Here is a 22,294-nt window from a genome sequence, read left to right as displayed (position 1 = left end):
ACATTATTTCCAGACAGAAAGTAAGTCATGTTTCCCACAGTTTTAATGGTAAGGTTAGCAATATCCTATATTTTTGTTGTTGTCAGAAAATCCCATGAAAAGGCCAAAACCAACAGGGAGTTAGCACACCCATCAAACCTTTCTGCGGCTCTCAGCCCCAAGTCTTTTGGTTCCTGCTGACGATGTAAATCCAAATTTCAAAAAAGGCTAAATAACTCCCCAACAGCCAGGTACTGTAGTTTTTAGAAAATATTACTCAAACAAGAGCAAATTCTGAATTAATATATAGTTGGTGCAATAGCGAGTATTTACAGCAGCAAGGAGGGGTATTTAGGATTGACTCAGGATGAACTATGGAGGTTTTGGTGTTTTCATGGGATTTGTTGACAACAAGGAAACAAACTATCACCACACTAACCCTTTAACCTAAAATATATAGATAGATCCTTTGAGAGCTGCCTGAGTTAGTGCAGAAACAGAACACACATTTCCACACCAAATTAAGAATTTAATTATTTGTTTATTTATTAATTTATTTACGTATTTCTATCTCCAGATTCACCCACCCGAAAAATATAAATTCCGGTGTATTCCAAAAAAAAAAAAAAAAAAGGAACAATGGCATCTTCATCAACCGCATCAAAGGAATTAATCAACAAAATCAAAGTGGCAATAATTATTATCATTATTACAATAATAATTCAATGATCAGAATACCCACATTCATAACAAATCCATATACAACTGCAATACACTCTTCAACACCACTCTTCCATTAATATACACAAAATCCCCAAATGTCTGTCCTGTCAAAACAACAATAGAGGAGTTTTGGGGGAGGAGGGGCTATGGCTTGTCAAGGGGTATGAAGATGAGTGACCAGCGAAGTTAATGGATCTAAGGTTAGTAAGAGTATAAGGGGTGGGGGGAGGCACACTTATTTAGTAAGGACCTATACAAAAACAAGCAATGTTAAGTAAGGACAGTATACTTTCATGGAAGGATTTGCCAGTCTAACCGCATCTTAACAAAAGGCTAGAAGGCTCCATGAGAGGCAGAATTTGGGGAACAAAATTTCAAGAAATATATAAGGGTTGTCGGAATAAATATATAACTCTGAATGACAACCGTTGCAAACATATACCATAGGAACCTAAAGTGAAAGTCAGATACGCAATAACTCAAAACAGGTCGAGAATTTTCAAAGAAATGCAGATGGAGGTTTCTGGAAGAAAAAAAAATTGTCTTAAGTCTATGTATGTACAAACATTGCTTGGTCACCCAAATCTACTTAGAAAAACATTTTAGTTGGTCAGAAAATGAGTGCAAGCTTAAGATTATGTGAGTTACTTCTTGTATGAGAGCTTCAAGAATGCAGCTATAAGTGACAGACCTTGCTGATATTCTAAGTCTGCACAGAAAGTGCCTCTGATAGCTGTCAGTACATTTAAAAACCTTTCCATGCCTCAGTATTGGTAACTTGAGAAGACCTATTCATAGAAAGAGAGAGAAACATTAGAGGAAAAAATAACTGTACACTCTGCATATACAAACAAACTGTATATACACATAGACATACCATATATACACATTTATCCAGTATATACACAAAGATTTAGCCAGTACACACACTTATATACAAACACATTCACTCGTTTCAGCAGGACCTCTAACATATCTCTCTCTGTCCTCGTTTCAGTCATAAGTGGGAATGGCAGGGATCGCAACTCAGATTGGTGTCAGTGGAGTCCATCTATAGAAACAAATGGGGCGTTTTACAGCAATTTGACTGTAGAAATGTGGCCACACTGAAACCAAGAGTTCGTCCACTGCTCGTTTAAAACTCTACAGACAGATAGTCGAAGTGGAACACAAAATAGCAGTAAGAACGTCCTTATCCAACGGCTTTCACATCGTCCATAAATGGAGAGCTCCATGGCGATTGTTGGGTAGGAAACATCCGTCCACTTTTTCTTTTTGTTTTTGAATGATTATAACCAAGAGGAAGGTGGGCACAGGTCACAGCAACGTGCAAACTGTTGTAAGGGGAGTAGGTAAAACACAAGTTTGTCCCTTTCGTCACTGTCCTTTAGGGCAACGATTCTCTCCACAAGATTGTCTTAGTAAGAAAACTCAGTTCATATAAAATGAATTATTTATGAACTTCCATTAGATAGAGGCATCTATCTATATCAAGAAATAAATATCTGCTCCGGAAGATTTCTGATGAAGAGTTTTTTTTTTATACTATTGTAAGAATAAGCAGTATCATAGAAATATAAATAATAACATTCTGTCCCGGTTTTTCAGAGTCTTCATTGAAGCAAGAGTTTTGTTCTGAAGCAGTTTCACTTGTTGTGTTAGACTGTGCATATTTAGTTTCCTTTAAAATCAAAGTCTGAAAGAGATTCAAACGGAAGAGCTAAAACTATGAATCGAGAAACAGATCAAGTGTGTTTAAAATGAAGTAAGAAGGAAGTGGTTAAATAATGCTTTGAGAATCCTAGATAGATAAAGAGTGAGTAGATGAAGAGGAATCAAAGGGTAATTTGAAAAGACTACAAGAGAGAGAGAGAGGGAAAATAAATGCTTTGAAAGTAAATCAGCTTTGACTGAAATTTTTAGAGAAGTCAAGCACCTTTGAATTATATCTTATCCCACAGTACATCTCCCCTCTCTCTCATTTTGAGCATCACGCCTTCCTTGGCCTTTATGTTCCTCCGTTCTGCTGATTGATCAGACTGCATAGCTGTTCTTTGCATGCTTGGCAGGCTACCAAATGCCAATATATGTCCAGCCTACCTTTTTAAAAGTAAAATGTAGATCCCATCACGAGGCATCAAACACACTTTAAAAAAATCCTGTTATCAAATCAGAGAGAGAGGGCCCAAGTAAAGTTAAAAAAAAAAAAAAAAGAAACCCCAGCAATTCCTTACATGGTCCGCTGGGGCTCTGCACCATCCTTTGAGCAAAGAGAATGGGACCAATGCCCCAAGATCTCCCTTTGTCAGCCAATCGCATCACGAGAGAGGGCTCTGGACATTTGGCCATGCCACCCTGTGGACTGCCGATGGTGCATCAACCAATTAGGTTCCACATTGTCCTCCATGAAGCTGTGAGAGTGGCTAAGGGGAGAAAAAGAGGGAAACAGAGAGAGAGAAGAAACGGGGGAGGGTGCTTGATCAGGTGCTATCGAAGCATAGCTATTGACCGAGTATCTGCATGGTGGCAGTCTTTCCAAAGCTGGACTCATCTCTTTTCTATAGTTTTTGTGTTCAGCTCTGAGGCAACTGCTTAGTTTACCTGAGTCACTGAGGTATTTTCACAGCAATGTTAATTTCTCAATCACGGATTATCTCACATGTCTGAAAAGACACTGATGTTCAAACCTAGCCCGCTTTAAATCCAACATTCATCACACACAAGTAATTTCACAAGAAAAAAGTAGCCCTACAAGCTGTCTAAAGAGAAGACAATCTTTTCCTGCATTAAGACTGCTAGCATTATTAACATTTGGTGGTTCAACATTAGTTAAACATTTACTGTAAAAATGAATCTAATCTAAACTAATCTACTAGCACTGGCCTATGACATACTAGCGTTGGCCATTTTGACCTTTGACACTGCAAAGTAAGTAATTTGTTCTCTCTAAAGAGAAAAATGGCTGACACAAAGCTGAAGTGAAACTCTTCAACTCCTCTTGGTTTAACCTTCACGTTTAAACAAGCTGAGGAGTTGCAGAGCGACACCAGTGTGTGAGGCTACAGAGACAAAAAAAACAGATTCACATCCAGACAGACCTTACAACAGACAGTTCATACACAAAATGAAGGATTATGGATACACGTTACAAACGTTTTCAGCATTCGACACATGAGAAACTGTAGAGTTAATTTCAAAAACACATCAAATCATATTTCAAAAATTTACTGTAAATTAGATGGTTTACTGTAAATTTGGTTTAATGCTGTTATCAAACATTTTCAGAAATAGATGTCACTCTTTTCATTTTGAAATTAAACTTCAAATTATGACAGCTACACAAAAAAGTATGAAATTATTCAAATTTCTTAAGCATCAGGGGTATAATATATTCTTAATGACTTAAGCAAGGCTTTTTAAGGTGCATTTGGTTGATGACTAGCTAGTCTACAGGCCAAAGGATGCTCAATATATTTATCCCAGGCACTTGATGGCAAGCTTAGCAAACCTAAATGGTTGAAAATGTCTTTTTGCACATTTAAGTATCAACAAAATGATCCTGGCAATGTTTAATGTAAAATATGGTTAAAAGTATTACCTGCCCAAAACATAATGGGACAAATACTAATCTATCATTAGCTTTTGTATGCACTTATATAGATTCAATCAAAGTTGTAAGAGAAAACTTTTTGAAAATGTTTTTCTGAATAAAAAGTACCAGTAATGGCACTGCTCATTTTCTGCATCTGAACACAACTGACTGACAATTCTTGGAATAAACTTCATTCATCCATTTCATTCAAAGTATCTTCATTCAAACTTAAACTTATTGGTGCTCCGTGTAAACTGAAAACAGCACTTATGTGCTTGGTCTTCATTAATCTGAAATAACCTGTGTAATATGTTCAATAGCTGATCCATCAATTTTGAGCTGAAGAGCTGCTTTTATTTACTGTAAATAAAACCAGAGATTGGAGGAAGGCGCTTCTAAAACACAGACATGGAAACCCCAACACTCCCATTTGACATAAGAACACAACAGGATGCACAAAAAACAAAGACAGAGACAGATACAAAACATATTGGGGGGGAAAAAAAAGTCCTGTCAAAGACAAATCACAGAAGAAAGGGAGAGAAAAGACAGTGAGTGAATCGTGAAAGAGGCAGTGCTATGGCAGACACAGACATTTGACTTGGAAAATGGCACCATTTGTTTCTGTTTAGCACCAGTTTATCACATATCGGTTCTGAGATTGAGAAGAGAAAAATTGCACGAGCTCAGTCCAAAAACAAGAAGTCCCTTATATTGAAAAAAAACCCAAAAAGTTCCCAAAAACATCTTCCGTCATTCAAACCTCTACGATGCTTGATCTTGTGTCTTTGAATCTCTGTTTTCAGCCCACAGATCATTTCTCTTACTATCAAAGCTTACATGGATCTCCACCTGTTATCTCTATTGGAAAACCCTGTTGTAAAACACTCAAAGGCACTAAGAAAGCCAGACTACATCGCCACATCTCTGCCTAACACATTTGCAGCCTGGCGTGTTCAGGATAGGCAAATTTAATGCACCTACATCCATGGGAGTCAAGAGCTGCTAATAGCTAGTTTATAGCACTTCTTTGCTGATGGCTACTATGAAGTCTTTGGGGTGCAAGACATTCTATAGTGCTTGTTCCTCACATGAATTTATTTCTCATGAAGCCAAAGACAGGCAACGAGTGCGCAGAGCAGATGTTCACATATTGGCTTGGTATGTTCGTCAAATGCTTTGTTTGACCGATTTGAACAGCATGTGATAAGGTATCATTATCTTGTCCTGCAAGACTGATACGAACTGAAGCTCCGTGTGAGCATCAAGAGAACAAATGTCCATTGAAGAGCCCTTTGTGTTGTGTGTTCATGTGTTATGCACTGTACAGTAGCTGTATGTACTACTTGTCTCCCGCACACTTTTCTTCTCTCTCTTGCCCGGGGAATAAGAATATCAGTGACGATTTCTTTTCAAAGCATTGTCTTTCTAAATAGGAAAAGACGGGGACAGTGTTTTCCTTTCCTTTGTGTCATCTCTCTCTGATTTGCCTCAGTGTTGTGTTTGACCTACTCCCCCTTCTTCTGCTATGCCTGTAGTTGCTGTTGCCGTGGTTCCAGTTGCCTGTGACGTTGTCATGGGGGAGGATGTTTGGTTGCCACGGAGCTCTCCATTCTGACTAGGATGTTGATGAGGAGTGGGTAGAGAGGGAGGGTCTATGGTTTGAGGGAGGACTCCATTGTGGGGCGAGCTGTCAGAGGAAATGCCCGAGGAAGAGACTCTGAGGCCTTGATCGTTGGTTACCGCTCCTCCTCCTCCTCCTTGTCCTCCTCCTCCTCCACCTCCCCCTCCACCTTCAGTTTTCACACCGGGGTCTGCAGAACCCAGGGAGGAAAGCTGGTCCTCCTAGCGAGATAGAGAGAGAGGGGAGGGGAAAGAGGAGTGGGAGCAGGGAGAGATGGTCGTAGAATAGAGGCCATTCAATGAACGATGGGAGGGATGTGAGGAGTTTTAAAGAAGATGTCCAATCAAGGCAGATAACGTGCCATGCAGAGGGAAACAAATCACATGTTGAGGAGGAGTGAGAGTGTGGGAGGAAGTAAGAGTAGTGAGGTGAAGATGAGGAGGAGAGGACAAGGAGGAAAATTACCAGAGAAGGATGTGATTGAATTGAAGTGGAAATTATCAACATTGAAAAACAGAAAGAACCGTTGAGAATGAGAACATGTAAAAGCAATGGCAGAAGCAAAGGAAGGAGGAATTAGAAAATAACAGACAAGTGATAAGGGATTGGAAGAACCACACAGAAAGAAGGAGAGACAGAGAGAGGAGAGAGAGAGCCAAATGAGTTACGAAGTTGATGCATGACGTACACCAATAAAAATGGCAGCACAGGAAAGGGGACACAGGGAAAGAAGGGATGAAGGAGGAATTAAAATTCTTGAGGTAAAAGCGTCCTGATCCTCTTGGGATGAGAAGCAAGGGGTGTTTGTTGGGTGACAGATGTCAGGAAAAGTCAGGAAGTCAAGTGAGTCATTCTTTGCCATTGAGTACAAAATATGCTCAATCATGACGATAAGTTTCTATGTAAATGTGCGTGCTTGAGTAGCTGAAAATACCGTGAGCTAAAGACGATGGAAAACTCTACTTTTATAGCTTTAAAAACATCTTAACAGCACATAATGTAGCATCAGCTTGTGACTAAAAACATGCATTAGAGTCCAGCCACATAGCGCTCAGCACCAAATTTATAAAGCAAGATAAAGGTGCATCCTATAGCCTGGCATGAAATCCAAACCTCTGTCAAATTCACCAGTGAAAAAGTCAAACCCAAACCCACTGATCATGTAGCAATGAGCTGCTGCATGGGTGCACATCCTGGGTTGGAGCTTTCGATTGGTGATTAAGCCAAAGTTTGGTTTTGCCATCTTTTCTTACCTACATTGGCGCAGAATAACAGCAATGCAAATGCTAGTTTCATTATTAGTATATATCAAGGTCTGTTTGCAAGCCTTCACTCCCAGTCCTGTTCACTGACGTCTGTGTAGGAGCAGTGGGAAGAGAAAACAATTGGGTTATTGTGCCAATAGACAACTATGAGGACTCTATTCATGCTGGTGCTTAATGTATCCGAGAGCTACTGCAAGACGGTTTGAATAAAGAAGAATTCTGAAAGCTGAATTCACAGTTTTACCATCAGAGCTGGGTAGAAACCTCTTGAAATGATTGCACTTGATTTATCTTGCCTGGCACATTTGCTGTGTGGTGTCTAGACATAATCACTGAGACTGAGTTTCACTGAAACTGTAAAACGAGTGCAGAGCCATCTAAAAGACACTGGAAGTATGTGCGGTAACTTTGTTCTTTCCAGTGTTCAAACACTGGAAAATATAAACGCCATAAAATACCACTTCAACGCTTAAATATATGAAGTATGAGATACTGTAACATGAATGGAATGAAGTGCTGTAGAGGGGAAAGACAGGAAGGGGGAGAGATAGTTTGGTCTGCATCCAGTAGAGAAAATGAATCAAAAGCAAATTGTCACTGGATAAACTGTATTTGATGGGTGTGTCCATTGTGAGTGGAAGGTGTTCCCACTTCACTTAAAGAAAAAGTGAAAAGAATAAAGAAAAAAAAAGTTACCCCAAAATTTGATGTGAATTAGCAGGCCTTTTCTCTTCTCAATCAGAACCAAAATGAATGAAAACATTTTTTCAGCTGCTAACTGGTGCTATGAACAGCTATCTACTATGGTACAGACAGTTACAGGATGCCAGTAACATGACCCCACTAACACTTGTGTTATTACTCTCAAACACAACCAACAGTGTCGTTTAAAATCCATGTGTAGACCATTACACATGTCTATTAAACTCAGAGATCAAGCAGCTGAACAAAGACATGGCAAAATGTTTACTGACATCCTTTTTTTTTTTTTTTAACTTACCAAACTTGCTTCTCTCTCTGTGGGCTGTAGTGTTTGATTACTTGGTACATTCAATTTACAGCTTGGTATGAGAGTGTTTTTATACTAATAAAAATTGCAGTACTGGAGACAGGAACACAAAACACTTGGTGGAGTACTGAAATGTTAGGTGTATAGTAAATGATGCAGATAGAGTATTGTACACACAGGTTCTTACCCATTTCCTCCAATCTCCAATCAGTTTGGATATCTAGAGCAAACTGCGAAATCTTTCTCATCTCCACATTTGAAATGAAAACCTGCTGTAAGTGTTAGTTTTATCAGTATTTATATTTAAAAATGTAAGAAGAACCCCTGTAAGACTTATGGTGACGAGCTTGCCAGGTGAAGAGCTCCTAACTCTGACGCAAAAAGAAAAGAAAACAAAAAAACAACATAGTACACATGTCACACGTCATCAGACGCACAACGACAACTGGCCTATGCCACCATTCAACCAAATAGTGTGCTCAGGTGCCAAACACATACACAAACAGATAAATATCAGAGACACAGACTCACTTAAAGACACAGAAAACACACAAAAAACATGTGCACATTAATCAGTGTTCTTTGGGGAAGGACTGGGTCAGATACGGAGATTTCCCATAATTCCCGTTGTTTATCTGAGGGCGTGCTGGGAGGGATGAAAAACTGAATGGAAATGTAAGTTCATGCGTGTAGGTAAACACAGTGGTAAAAAAATATGGTGTATTAAAGGAAAAAAAAAATCTACAATAAAAGAGAATTCACGCAGTTATTAAAAATTATGGTTGTGGAACCATAAGATATGTTTGTGTGTATTCTCTTTTAATTTGGATTTTTTTTGCTCGGTTGCTTGGCAGAAAATAACAATTTTGCATTCAAAATTGTTTAAAAATAACATCTAGAAACTATAAATTAATTAATTAATTCCTTGCTTTACTTGAATTGCTAATTGCAAATGCCAACATCTGAAAATAGCGGACCTTAAAAATCAGTGGTAACCATGAATTAATTTGTCTCTCTGCATTTTAGCAAACTGCCCAATGCAAAGAGCTACAGGAAGGTCTCCGTATATGACTTGAAAGTCATTTGCGAATAATAATGTTGGCATATATGTCTGTGGTTTGCTGCTTATGACTGCACTGTGTGTATGAATAAGCAGTGGTATTTTCATCTGTAGAGGGCTGCAACAGTCACACACAAAGATTTGGAAAAGACATTAGAAAGCTCTGAAATACTGTAGTACTGCTGTATATTTCTGCCAAGGCATGTAATATGCACATTTGTCAACATAAAGTGAAAAAGTAACCTAATTCATCTCAAATGATTCAAATCAACTTCCTGAGGTTTGTCATAGGATATTTCCAGAGTTACCAATGGATACGGGAAGACACGCTTTAGTGTTGTGAGGGTGACAATAAAACCATAGCAGGTTACCACCTCTTCCTGCCTGACAAAACAAAGAAAATGTCAATTTTTTTTGTGTGGTGGAGGAGAAGGAAGCTTACTTCTCACAATGCCAATCACTGCACTGTGAATAAATTACACATTTTTGTCATTTGTCAGAGAGGAGTGCATTATAAAATAGTCTTTGTAAAAAAAAAAAAAAAAAAATCTTTTCAGCCTAAATCATAAAGCGGGGCTGCAACTGGGAAAAACATCCCATCCCTGCTAACTTTAGCATCAATACAAATTTAAACGTGTTTTTCAAATCTCATCCTTTTCTAACAGAGTGAGTTTATCATGTCAGCGGAAACAGGAAGCCAGGCTTAGTAAGCTGTAAGCAAATTTTCCCTGTTAGCTAAGATAGCAAAAATCTCGAGAGAAAAAAAAAATCATAAAAAATTAATTGGGTTTGAGATAGTGGGAGATGTTAATGGTACAATAGGTTTATATCCACGAGTTTATAATTTCCTGGTCAGTTTGCCACCCAAAGTCTTACTGACAGTCACGTATACAGGAAGATTAATGGCTTTTATTTCTGAAATTATTCCAACTCTCCTCATGCCATCACCTTTAGTGGGTCTTTGCTTACTAACTTAACACTGTCTGATAAAGGATAACTTTTGTGTGAAGTGAAAATGCCCTTTGTTCAGAATATATAATCTGAACTTTTATTCGCCCACAAAAAAATTTCTTTCTCTCTTGTACACAGTTGTAAAACAGGTTGGCCCTGCGTACAGTTTCCTGATATTGCATTACATGATTTATGGGTACTACAGACTACAGACGTATTTCAGATGAACACGTCTCGCTGCCAAGTTGCTTAGTGCAGCTTTAAATCACCGAAATGTTTTGTTGTCACTCTTCCGACACTGACGTATGCCCCTCAGAACCATGAGTAACCTCTGTCCAAGCGTTCTACGACAGACCTCTTTTTTGTGAAAGATTAATGGAAAAGTAACGTGGGCCTGTCAGTGTGTTGGTTTGCAGTGAACTCACAGGGTGCTGCATATGGACAGGGACGCACATAGAGAACAGTAGAAGTGGAAAAAAAGGCAGTAGGTTATGGATGGAGAGTGAGAGTTTGCCAGTTTGTTTATTACCTGGGTACTCGGGGTGGGACAGGCGCGAGACGGGGCTGCACTAGGATGGACTGACGCCTCCCCTAAGAGAAATCACCGTATCTCATCAACATAGGAGGAAAGGAGAGGAGAGGAGAGGAGAGGAGGGTTGAAAGCAGGAGGCAGGAGGAGGAATCTGACAGCAAAAGGAGGAGGGAAGGCTCGTGTGCAGTGGGCGGGATTCAGAAGGGCGGTGAGGGTTGAGGAAAAACAACAGCCACCCAACAACAGTACATACACAATGCACAACAAAAAGTGAACAGAAAACAAGGACATAAATATACACAAAAAGGCTCACTAACGCACATTTACATACGTGTACATAACGGCAACCATACACGCACAACATTATCAGACAACCCAACAGCCTTAAAGCGTTAAAGCAGCGTGCCATGCTGTGTGTCATTGACAGAAATCATGCTAATAGAACAAGAAAGAAAAAGGAGTTAGATCGTGCACGCCAGACGACATCTGCATCTGAAAGCAGCTGATTAATTAATCCACTAGACTTTGGAAAGCCAATCTTGCATGTGTCCTGCTTCAGAGAGGTAAAAAGACAGTGTAAAGGACATGCTTATATCAAACATGCAATCATCTACTCTACAGAGATAAATATATACACGCTTGGAAAAACCAGAATCGTATTTACGATATCAACACACGATATCCAGAAAGACACAGAGGAACAGCAGAGAGTAGGATTTTTCTTTGAGAACACACACACACCACCTCACATTCACTCAGAAATGATCGACAATCAAGAAGCTGCAGCGATGCATACAGATAGAAGAATGTGATTAAATCTTGAATCATGAATGAAACACTGATAATATTAGTGCAACTACATGCTCGGGAAGCTCTACAACAGATCAATTCAACTGTTAAATGCTTAAAAACTGACAGATAATGTGCAGTAACTGCCAGATACTGGAGAAAGTTTACTAAAATATCTTTATAAATAAAATAAAATAAAATAAAATAACATAACATAAACAAACTGGCACTGATTGCTTAAAAAGACGCCCTTCAATACTCATGTATCTACTGAATTTAATAAATTATTTGTCAAGGTTGTTGCGTCCAATAAAATATATTACAACCCTTCATTTGTCACTGTAATGATTTGATGTAATTTATTGGATTAACACGTTTCATTATATTTTCAACCTTTTTTTTCCAGGACATTTTGCTCCCAGGTTTTCACACAGGGTTTCTGCAGTGTTCAGCAAATTGAATTTAAGTTAACTTTTAAGACCTTAGAATGCACTTTAATACAATTTTCATGGTCATACCAGTTGAAGGATGATGGAAAACCAGTAGGGCCAAAATATACTACAATTAATTATTAAGTACATGAATTTATTCATATTTAACAAGTTTTTTTAGTTTGTGGTGTGGTTGAACTTTATTGCATTATACAGGAAGGTGTTTCTGTTATTTAGCCTACCCTCACTGATAAAAATGGAAAAGGACAAAATGCATAGCAGATGCCCTGTTGCCTTAATTAGCAGTTATTACAAGTATCATCAATTGCTGCAGTTCAGTTACTTAAACAATACATACTAAAGCATACAGGTCCTTAACGGCAGTTCTGAAATCTCAAAATATCTCGATGCAAGTCATCCGCTTTCTGCAGTGTATGTTTATTTTGGAGGTATCAGGATACTGCTGTGGGAAGGATTTTGGCATCCTGCACCTGTGTTATTATGTGAGGCCTAATTAAGTGTGGGGTGTTGTTTTGAAAGTTGGTAGCAGTGGCCCCAGGAAACAATGGCCTCATGCCTCTCCTCTCTCTCACTCTCTATTAATTTACCTTTCCCTCTCTCAGCTGCAGCGTGCGGCCTCACCCATTAAAGTTGAGTGTCATCACGCACTGGACCGAACTGTCTGCTTGACTTAGGTGCAGTGGTGATGAAACAAGAGCCTGAAGCTAAAATACAAATGAACCAGTGATTCCTGATGAAAGAGCCCCACATAAATTCTCACTCAAAGCACCGGCTAGTTTAGCTTCGAACACAATCAGCGACATATAGATTAAAGGAGCATTTCAGCAAACAAGTATTTTCCTTATCTCATTACATTTGCTCCTGTGCATCTGTTTGTAGCCCTTTATATGGCAGAACAACCCAAACACCTGTGCAATCGAATGTATGCTTTAAGTTTAGGATGTTTAAAGTTTGTCTGAGTCAGAGAGAGACTCCAGGCTGAAATATCGCGATATCTTAATTAGAGGCAAAATAATTTTACAAGTTGGCAGCACATAAGGCATATAACTTGATAAAACCTTCTCCTGGCTTTCATTTTCTGTAGTTTGGTCTCTTGGTATTGAGGACTCCGGAAATTCAGACGTACACTCCTCCTTCAAACACCACACTAAAGGTGCCCTGCAGCTTGCACATCACCTCCAGCACAGTTTGAATGTTAAGAAGGTTGCTGTTTGCTCTCCTGTAATCCAATAAACATTTTTTGTCAAGGCGGTAGTGAAGCTTAAATTGTAGATTGGTAGACTGATGTAACCCTTTAATGCTCTTACAAGACTGTTAAACAATCTATTTTTTTGGTTCTAAAAACAGAAAGTTTCTTTTTTTTCCATTGACACTAAGATTAATGAACTTGTCTTCACCTCCAATTGATTATTTTAACAGAAGACGTATAGAGTTAAGTACTGGCAATTCAATGTAATCATTCAATGTAATTCAATCATAGATGCACTGCCAAGTGTAAAAGCATGTAGGTCTACTCAGCCTCATCCATCAGCTTAATTCATGACTTAGATGGTGCGTAAATACAAAACATTATTTCACAGCGTTGGTTTGAAAGAATATGAATCAACTTGCTTCCAAAACAAAAGAAAAAAGCTTGTGAAGGGAAATCAAATCTGATTTTCTACATAGTAATTAAAAATGATGTCTGGGGCATGATTTGAATTTGGAATATGACAGTTGCAGACTGATTTATAGGCAAACGTTTTTAGTTCTTTTTGTGAATACGCATGTGTAAATTTAAATTTCAACATTCACAGCTCTAAATCAGAAGCTAAGATTTAGAGCTTATGTTTTTTTAGCAACAGGAAATAATATAAATACAAAAGAATAGGCTCATCACAAAATGACTGTGTAACAGTAGTGCTCTGCCGTCCTACACCATTGTACCAAACATTATTCCTGAGACATTTAATCTCTTTAAAACAGAATAATAATACTGCGTCTGCTCAAATATGTTCAGAGCCTGAAAAAGAACGTGCAACACCTTTTTTCCTGACAATGATCAGTGAGTCAACATGATTCACAGGGCATCGAAAGGTCCTGAATCTTTTTCTTTTAATGCGAGTTTCTCTTGGTTTTGTTTGTTTGTTATAATCTGCATTAACTAAAATTCCACCGTGCCTACACTTTTATGGCGCTTACTTCATCGTCCTACGCTGCAAAGTGCAAACTTTATCCATCTGGCACAAAGTGGAAAACACACAGTGGATTGTCTACCATTTGCCGATTAATTGATTAACTGACTGAGATAAAACTAATTGTCATTGTTTTGAAAACTGATTCACAGTTTAGGCCATTTTTTAAAATAAAAAAATGCCAAAGTTTTAATGAATTTTGGGTTCTCAGATTTTGTCTTACATACGTAAACTAAAGATCATTTGAACTCTCTAACACTTTAAACTTCTATAAAACTGTGACGCATGTTCTTTACTGTTTTTTCTGAAGTTTTAAAGGCCAAACAATTAATTGAAGAAGTTACTGAAAAATAAATTTTTCAATTAATTAGTTGCAGCCCTAGATCCCAGGTTACACGGGTAACATAGAGCCTGATAACTTCCTGTAATACTGAGGATTTGTGCTCATATTATTAATACTAAATACAATATATATTTATGTTTTTTTTTTCTTAAAGTACAGCCTTGTGGGGCTTTCTCAGAATATATCATTGTCACATTAGTTGTAATAATGAGCATCAGTGTGATGCTCTCAGGCTTCTGTCAGCTCTTTCCTCTTGACATGTTTTATTATTATTTTTTCCCCTCTTCAGTGCTGCTTTTGACAGGTAACTAGAAATCTACCATGAGGCTTTTCTTTGATTTTTCATGCAATTAATTGAGGAAAATTCATATGAGTATGACCAAATGAGAGAAGGAGCATTTGAAGTGGGGCTACTGTTTGAACTCTCCGACAAAGAAATGAGCTTTTTTGAAGGCAAGCATTAGCATTAAAAGTGTCAAACGAATTCACAGCAATGGATTTTCTGAGAAAACCCCACACACGTCATCAGTAGGGTAGAACTCCTGTATGTTTTATTCCATATTCAGAATGCATTTAGATTCGAAATAGCCTGAACAGCAGCTTAAATGCAATGAACGGTGTGGTTCTAATCATGTAACATTAGCAGCAGCTGAACTTTTTATGTTTACACCACACTCCCAGGAGTCATAACTAAATTTGAACACACAGACATGATTGAAATATGTTTTGATTCAGTGAAATTTACACTATTGGAGTTTTTATCATTCTGATGGAGCAATGAAGGATAATGCTAATAGCTAATACTTAATTCTGTTTACTTTTAATGGCTCTAGTTTGCTAAAATGTAAACAAATACGGACTAAGAATACGAGGCTCCATCTGTTCGCCAGAGCAAGTATATTACTCTTTACTCCACTGCATTTATTTGATAACTTTGGTAACTGGTTACTTTTTCATTTCAGATTAACAATAAATTATGATTTATCATCATAGGTCAAGATAAGACTTTATTGATCCCTGAGGGGGCATTCAAAGCTAATCAGCAGTATCAAAAAAAATTAAAATTAGCCCCGCCTTCACCAGCTGCAAATGATGTACACACTAACACATTAATAACTATAATCCAATGCTAAAATATGTATTAACCTCAAATGGGCCATTCTGTTTAATGAGTACTTTTACTTTAAGTACTTTCATACTTTTACTGATAAGTAAAAGATGTGAGTACTTGTTCCACTATTGCTGGTGAGAATCATAAACACAAAAAGAGGTTCTCATTACTTCATCATCATATATATAATTCATATATATATACACACACATTCACACGCACACACTGTGTTTACAGCATGACTCATGCTTGTAGGTGGGCTAGTTCAGTTTGACAGGATGAGGAAAAAGGGCAGGTTGAGAACATGAAATGAAGAGCGCTGAGGAAAAGAAGCTCCTGAAGACACAGCAGCACCATCACCACCGCCACCACCATCACCACCACCACCACCACACAGCATACAGGTAAGGTCAGATTTGGGGCTCTGTTCAATAACCTGAGTGCAAGTCTGGTTCTACATCATGTGTGGAACAGGTTTCAGGACATTTGACCCCGACATGCTCGGCAGAAACGTGACAGAAACAGCTACAGAACTGGCAACATCACCACAGGCCCGGATATGCTCACAAACCCAGCTAGAGTCAGACATCTTGATAGCTTGAGCTGAGGAATGCAAACAACAACAACAACAACAACACTCTTGATCTCCAAAGCTCCCAGGTATGTCGGCAGACAGATGGCAGTCAAAACCCAAACACAGGGACAGCTCAGGGACAGGGCAAGACAACTAGGGGGACCACATACACACAGCAGACAAAATCATAACACTAGCAGGGAAAAAAGAGAGGCAGAGAGGGTAAAGAAGATAGCACGGGCCACTGTACGGACTCGACGAGAGAAGAAACAGTCTCACAGACCTGATCAGCGAAAATCCTGGTTTTTGGCTCAATCATGGCTCCTCCCCTTAACTCATCCTCCACAGCCATGAGTCTTGGAAGCAGAGAGAAAGAGAGAGGGGAGGGGGGATGGGGGGAGGGGGAGGGGTGACAGAAAGAGAGGGAGTATTATGAATTCAAGATGATACTTAACAAGAAGTTGAGCAGATGCTTCTCCAACATCTGGCTCAACAGCTCACAGTGATGAGATGCTGGTTAACTGTATCTCAAATCTGAATCCCAAATCTGATGGGCAGTTCGCTCTTTTAAGCCCACGTGAGCAGCACGAACCCAAAGAAAGCTTTATAAGACACTGCCAATTTTCACCGGCGGAGCCTCTTTTGCTTCTCGCCCCAATGGGATTCATCAAAGCTTTTTTTTCCCCCCCAATTTAAGGTGTTTTCAAAGTGCGACTACGGCCAACTGTGGACAGTTACTCTCGGTTTTTTCTGAAGTGAATGGTTCAGTAACAGATCCCGATCATCCCCAGGGAATTGCCCATCTTATGTAACATGGACTGACCAAGGCACTGGTGGAAAATCCTTTGACTAATCATTTCAAAGACTCCGCTCGCAGATATGAGTGCGCTTACTGCTGCAGTTTTCACGAGCCAGCGGACAGTGCAGGTTTCCCAGCTCTCATGATTATCCAAGTGCCAGGGATTTACTCCAGATTGGGTCATTCAAGGATATTTCTCACACAGGGTTATCTTGCAGTTACACAGCCAACTGGCTAAACTGTGAGCATTGTTAACAGTGGTGATAAAAGCCAAATAGAAGTTAGTGCGAATAAAAAAAAAAAGGTTTTACAAGGTTTTCCATTGACATTTTCCCGCAGCAGAATGAACAACCTTGCAATTTGTTGACATGAAATAAGCTTGCTGGAATACTGTCCCCAGATAATAGTGCACAAAGGACTGACTTTACAACTGTACGTCAATTTGTCTTGGTAAAATGACCAGAAAGATTGTGGCTCGTGGGTTCATTAAGCCACTGAGCCAATCAAATAGTTGACGGGAACATTTAATTGCCACCATTTCTCAGAATAAACAACCACAATCAAGCCATATTGTGTCGCTCAAGGCCATTTTCCCAGCACATTCATATTGTTTTATTCAGAACACAGAGAAGCCACGTGTTTGACAATAAAAAACGAAAATCCACAGGTGAAGTTTCAAACATAAGTGTTTGGATGTTTTATTCCATAAATAATGTACAGTGTTGAGAGTTTTTTTTTTTTTTTTTTTTTACAAAAGAAGAGAATAGGAAAAAAAAAAGAATCAGTCATAAGCACAGACAGAAATATTAGCACTGTCCCAAAGAACAATGGAATGTAACATGGGTATACAGCATTAAGATTCTGACATGACTTCAAAAGGCAGACAATGATTCATGTGGGTGATATGTTACAAAGAAAAAAAAAAAGTTAAGCTTTTTATATCCAGTTGTACTTCAAGTAGTGTGCTTGTTGAGGTCAAGTCGTACATGTAGTCAAAACAATGTGTGTATCTACCAACATGAGGTCACAATGTCTGAATATTTTGCTACAGAGAAAAAAGGCAAGAGACAAAGGTGTCAAATAGGATGTGAAATTAATGTAAAGTCAACATAAAAAAAACAGACCTGGGTCAAATAGCAGCTGCAAATACTTTCTCTTTTTTTTTTTATGCCAACGTAGTGAATGTCTTTGACTGAAAACTTACCTTTCAGCATCTGATTGGTGTTGATGCGGGCGACTCCCACCCATCTGGTTAAAACAAACTAAACAAACTATTTGCAACTATTTGACACAGGTCGGTAAAAAAAAAAAAAAAAAAAAAAAGGAGTGAGTATAAACCCTTGGCTGTTGCTACAAGCCATGTCAATCACACACACATCAAGCCAAAACTCATCACCACTATGAATTCATTTGCAAGATTTAAACATAAGTTTTGCCGTAGTACAATCTATACAGCCTATCAATATATTCTTGCTACAAAAGAGAGGCAGATATACTGACACCAGAATATTATCTATATCTCTGGAGAGGGAAAAAGAAAATAATAATATGGTTGCCCTTTTAATAAGAAGAATATTTAAATCATACTGTAACTGCATAAGTTAAATGACAGAACTGTCTAACTCTCTTAAACAACTATTCTGATCACCATGTCACTGGACACCACCAATGACGGACTGCAGGTCAAAGTCATACCAAGCATATACAGCAAAAATCATACAGATATAAGATAATCTTTTTCGCTTTAATTAATAAATAATATGCAATGCAGCCTTTCATTTAAAATGCAGATAAATTCACAAACACCATACAGATAAGCCAAAAACAAGTAGAGAACTTAGGAACACACTTCAGAACATACTGTTGTCAAAGAGTCACGTCATTGTTGTCATGTTGTCTCTGTGGTATTTTGCACTTTACAGTATTCCAGGTCTTTTATTCTCTCTGTTTAGATACTGTGGATGGCACCTGGTAGAAGATTTTGGCAGGAAGTTACTTTAAGAAGTTTCTTTATGTACACAAAATGCATACAATATACCTCACCAGGGTCCTGCATGTGCACTCGCACAAACAGCACATGTAGACATATTGTATCTATTATTGCGCTTCTCCTGCTAAAAAGTTAGCTATTGCAAGGTTAAAATAGTTATAATCTCACTCTCAGTAGAATTCATATATATTTTATATATTATTATTGTTATGGCTCTTGCATCACAGACTTTAATATGCTATGGATTATAGTTAAAAATAGATTATTACTTTGACAGGTACAGTTAAGACCATTGAGTTTTTTTTTTTTTTCTTCCCCTGCTGCAAACTCACTGCATCTCTTCAGTGTAAATCTGTTGTTCAGTTCACAGCAAAGAGCTTGGGGAATATAAATAGTTTCATTCATATTTTTAATTACCAAAATGCATTAAAATATTTTGACAAAAAAAATAGGAGCGCCTGTAGCCAACTAATGGAAAAATATAGATAAAAGTGCTACAGGTAAAGTGGACTCAGTGTTTTCAGTGGATAGAACCTATATGACCTACAACTCAATGTTTGGCTTTGGTTTAAAATTAGATTGTTGAAAACAAAAAGTGTATCTGGTCTAATGACAGATATTGGATTTGCTCTGAGCTTAAAGTAAAGTTTATGCACAGAACATTAAGGCTTCTCTGAAAGAAAATCTCTGAAACTTGAGACACAACGCCAAGTTTTGTTTTTTTTCTTTTTTTTGTTCTGCAGATAAAGAGATTTTTTCAAGCCAACGCAGGAGCCATGAATTCAAGATTGCTCCTTTTTGCAGAACCTGAGCTTGCATTTGCATCCAAATAATGGATCTGAATGTGAAAATTTGAAATAAAAGTCAATTTAAGATGAAAAAAAAAAAAAACAACCCATAAGGCTATGGTTACACTTGTCATTTCGGATTTTGAAGTCCAATCAATTCAGTATGATGGACTGAGACCACATTTCTTGGCATCCACACTCTCTGCACTGCATCGCTTTTGTCTGCTTTAAAATTCAAACGTGTCCAGACGATGCACAAGTCTTGCAGTGCATTCGATGACATGTTCTGGCTCAGTGAACTGTGAGTAAAATTGACTCGGAAGCATCCAGATCTGCTACTTAATTCTTCCTTGTGTGGTCGAATGACAAAAGTCACACAAGTTACAAGTGTAAGCCTCGGAAATTTCAGTTTCCCGCACAAGATGCTTTATGTGTGAAGCAGATTTGCTGTATTCGCTTTTAGCTCATACTCAATAATCAGTGGTTAAGTGCTCTGAAAAAGTTTTTCTTTTTTAGGCGGCATTTTTCCTCCATGCCCTTAAGCTTGATTCTTCGTCATTCACAGACTGATTGAAGTTTTGTCTGTGACTTTCTCCCCTCTTCATATTACACCACAGCATCGTATATGTGTAAAAAAAAGGAGGGAGGTCTTGGTCCCCATGTTCACTACGTAGAAAGATACATCAGCAGTCCGTCAGTGATCATGGTTCACCTTGATTTAAAATGGAAGAGCTAATATTAAACCATGGTCTTCCGTAGTCCTGTGCCTGAAGGTCCAGAACAATGCTTTGAGTTGCTTTAAAAAGTGCAGAAATGTTTCTGAAGTTATCAAATTTTCAATTCCTCTTGTGCTTTTACAGTGCAATCTCATGGGAGAGTCAACTGAAAATTAAGCTAAGTGGAATCGTCTCAAATGCCCCCCCGAGATCCAGTTAAAAGCAAGAGCTGTCTTCATAAAAATGGCTGATGATTAGTGCAACTGCACAAGGACATGGGAAGGTGTTTAATGATGGTTTTATATACAAGGCTAGGGCGTTCAAGATGTTTTCCCATAAAAGAGGAGCAGGACTGTCTCTGTCTTCATTCCATGTCTTCTTTCCTGGAGTGGATTAGAAGTGGCAATATTCTCTGTCACAGATATCCACCCTTCAGTTGCAGACCACAGACTAATATAAGATGTTAACAAGAAAATATTGTGCTCTTTTTCCTTTCAGAGTCTTTTAACTGAACTCTTTCCACAATTTAAAAAAAAAAACAAATAAAATGAAACTAAATTTGGGCAGCATTGCTAACGTGCAGTCAAACTCGAGAAATCCTCACAACACAGCAAACATTTGGTTTTCGTGCCTGAATGCAACTGAGATACAATCGATATTCCACTCTTTTCCCATCAGCTACTTAATTTTGTGGTTGATCAATAAAAACTAAAGACTGCACTCAAAAACTGCACGATTACGATTTCACACAAGCACTCGATTAAATTAGGACTCAGCTGGAGTTCTCCACAGTCATCCAAATATGATGCTCTTGAATAACAAGTAAATCATGTTACAAGGTTATGATAGCAGATTTGCTACAAGAGCTCAGAGGACAATCAAAGGCTCCTTTGTCCAGCTTTACGCAGCTGAAAAGAACCAACAGCCGAGAGAACATGCCCTGCATGCTTATCAAAAAAAAAGATATAGATCTCTGTCCTCCGCATTGTGGTTTCTCATTTAATTTGTCACTCATTACATGTCTGCAACTTTGGCTTTCAATATACAGCTCCCTGCCTTCCTCCCAGGGCTGTAGTACTTAATGAAACTGAAACCAACCTCCTACCCTGCAATATTCTTTGCACGATAACAACCTCAGGTAAATACAGCTCTATTCCAATATGCAATATATGTATTTTTGGAAATAACTGATTCAGCTTCATGTATCTGTTGTTAAATAGAATTCAATACGCTAAAGTTGTACTGTGTCACCCGAGGACTTCGGCTTCCAAGTCTGATTATTCATTTTAATGAATTCTAGCAATCTTAATTTCCACATATTTTGGAAATAAACTTGTGTATTCTGTTCAGTCAGTGTGGCCCGCCCATGGCCTCCCTGTAAAAGACCACACGTCTTAGCTGTCTTTTGCCCTCCATCCCAACACCAGCCTCCATTTACCTGCTAATTATTCCTTTAATTTGGGAGTCTTTCTCCAGTTGCTGTTGCCGTAGCCTCCGCTCACTGTCCTCGAGTCGATTCTGGTACTGTAGGAGGATCTTATTGGTCTGCTGCTCCTGCGTGAGGAGCCTCCGCTCGTACTCCTCCAGCTTTTTGTGGGACATCATCAGACGCTCCTTCAGGGAGTTGATCTCCTCCTCGTACTCCCGTACCTGAGGCAGAGACACAGAGAGAATACAGAATTAGAGATGTTTACACTGGGTTCATTTTTACAAGCCTTGATTTCTCAGTGGGAGTAGTGGCCAGAGTGGATGGTGGATTTAGTTTCTATGAATATTCATACAAACTGCAAAAAAGAAAACAGAGCTGAGCTCCGGTGAATATA

At 38.5% G+C, this 22,294-nt stretch overlaps 1 protein-coding gene across 1 annotated transcript in view; it reads right to left on the bottom strand.

Annotated features, from left to right (window-relative positions):
- Positions 1-3,007: 3,007 nt before the first annotated feature.
- The window catches only part of syngap1b (synaptic Ras GTPase activating protein 1b), an 87,138-nt gene continuing 67,851 nt past the window's right edge, over positions 3,008-22,294 (bottom strand). Inside the window, exons 18-21 of the mRNA XM_041044609.1 lie at positions 21,910-22,121; positions 16,462-16,534; positions 10,733-10,794; positions 3,008-3,125 (exon numbers count right to left, since the gene is read on the bottom strand). Of these exons, the coding sequence (XP_040900543.1) occupies positions 3,008-3,125; positions 10,733-10,794; positions 16,462-16,534; positions 21,910-22,121 (465 nt within the window). The remainder of the gene's footprint in view (positions 3,126-10,732; positions 10,795-16,461; positions 16,535-21,909; positions 22,122-22,294) is intronic.

The sequence above is a fragment of the Toxotes jaculatrix genome, chromosome 8 (assembly GCF_017976425.1).
Source record: "Toxotes jaculatrix isolate fToxJac2 chromosome 8, fToxJac2.pri, whole genome shotgun sequence".
NCBI lineage: Eukaryota > Metazoa > Chordata > Actinopteri > Toxotidae > Toxotes > Toxotes jaculatrix.
This window is presented reverse-complemented; position numbering and strand designations above follow the sequence as displayed.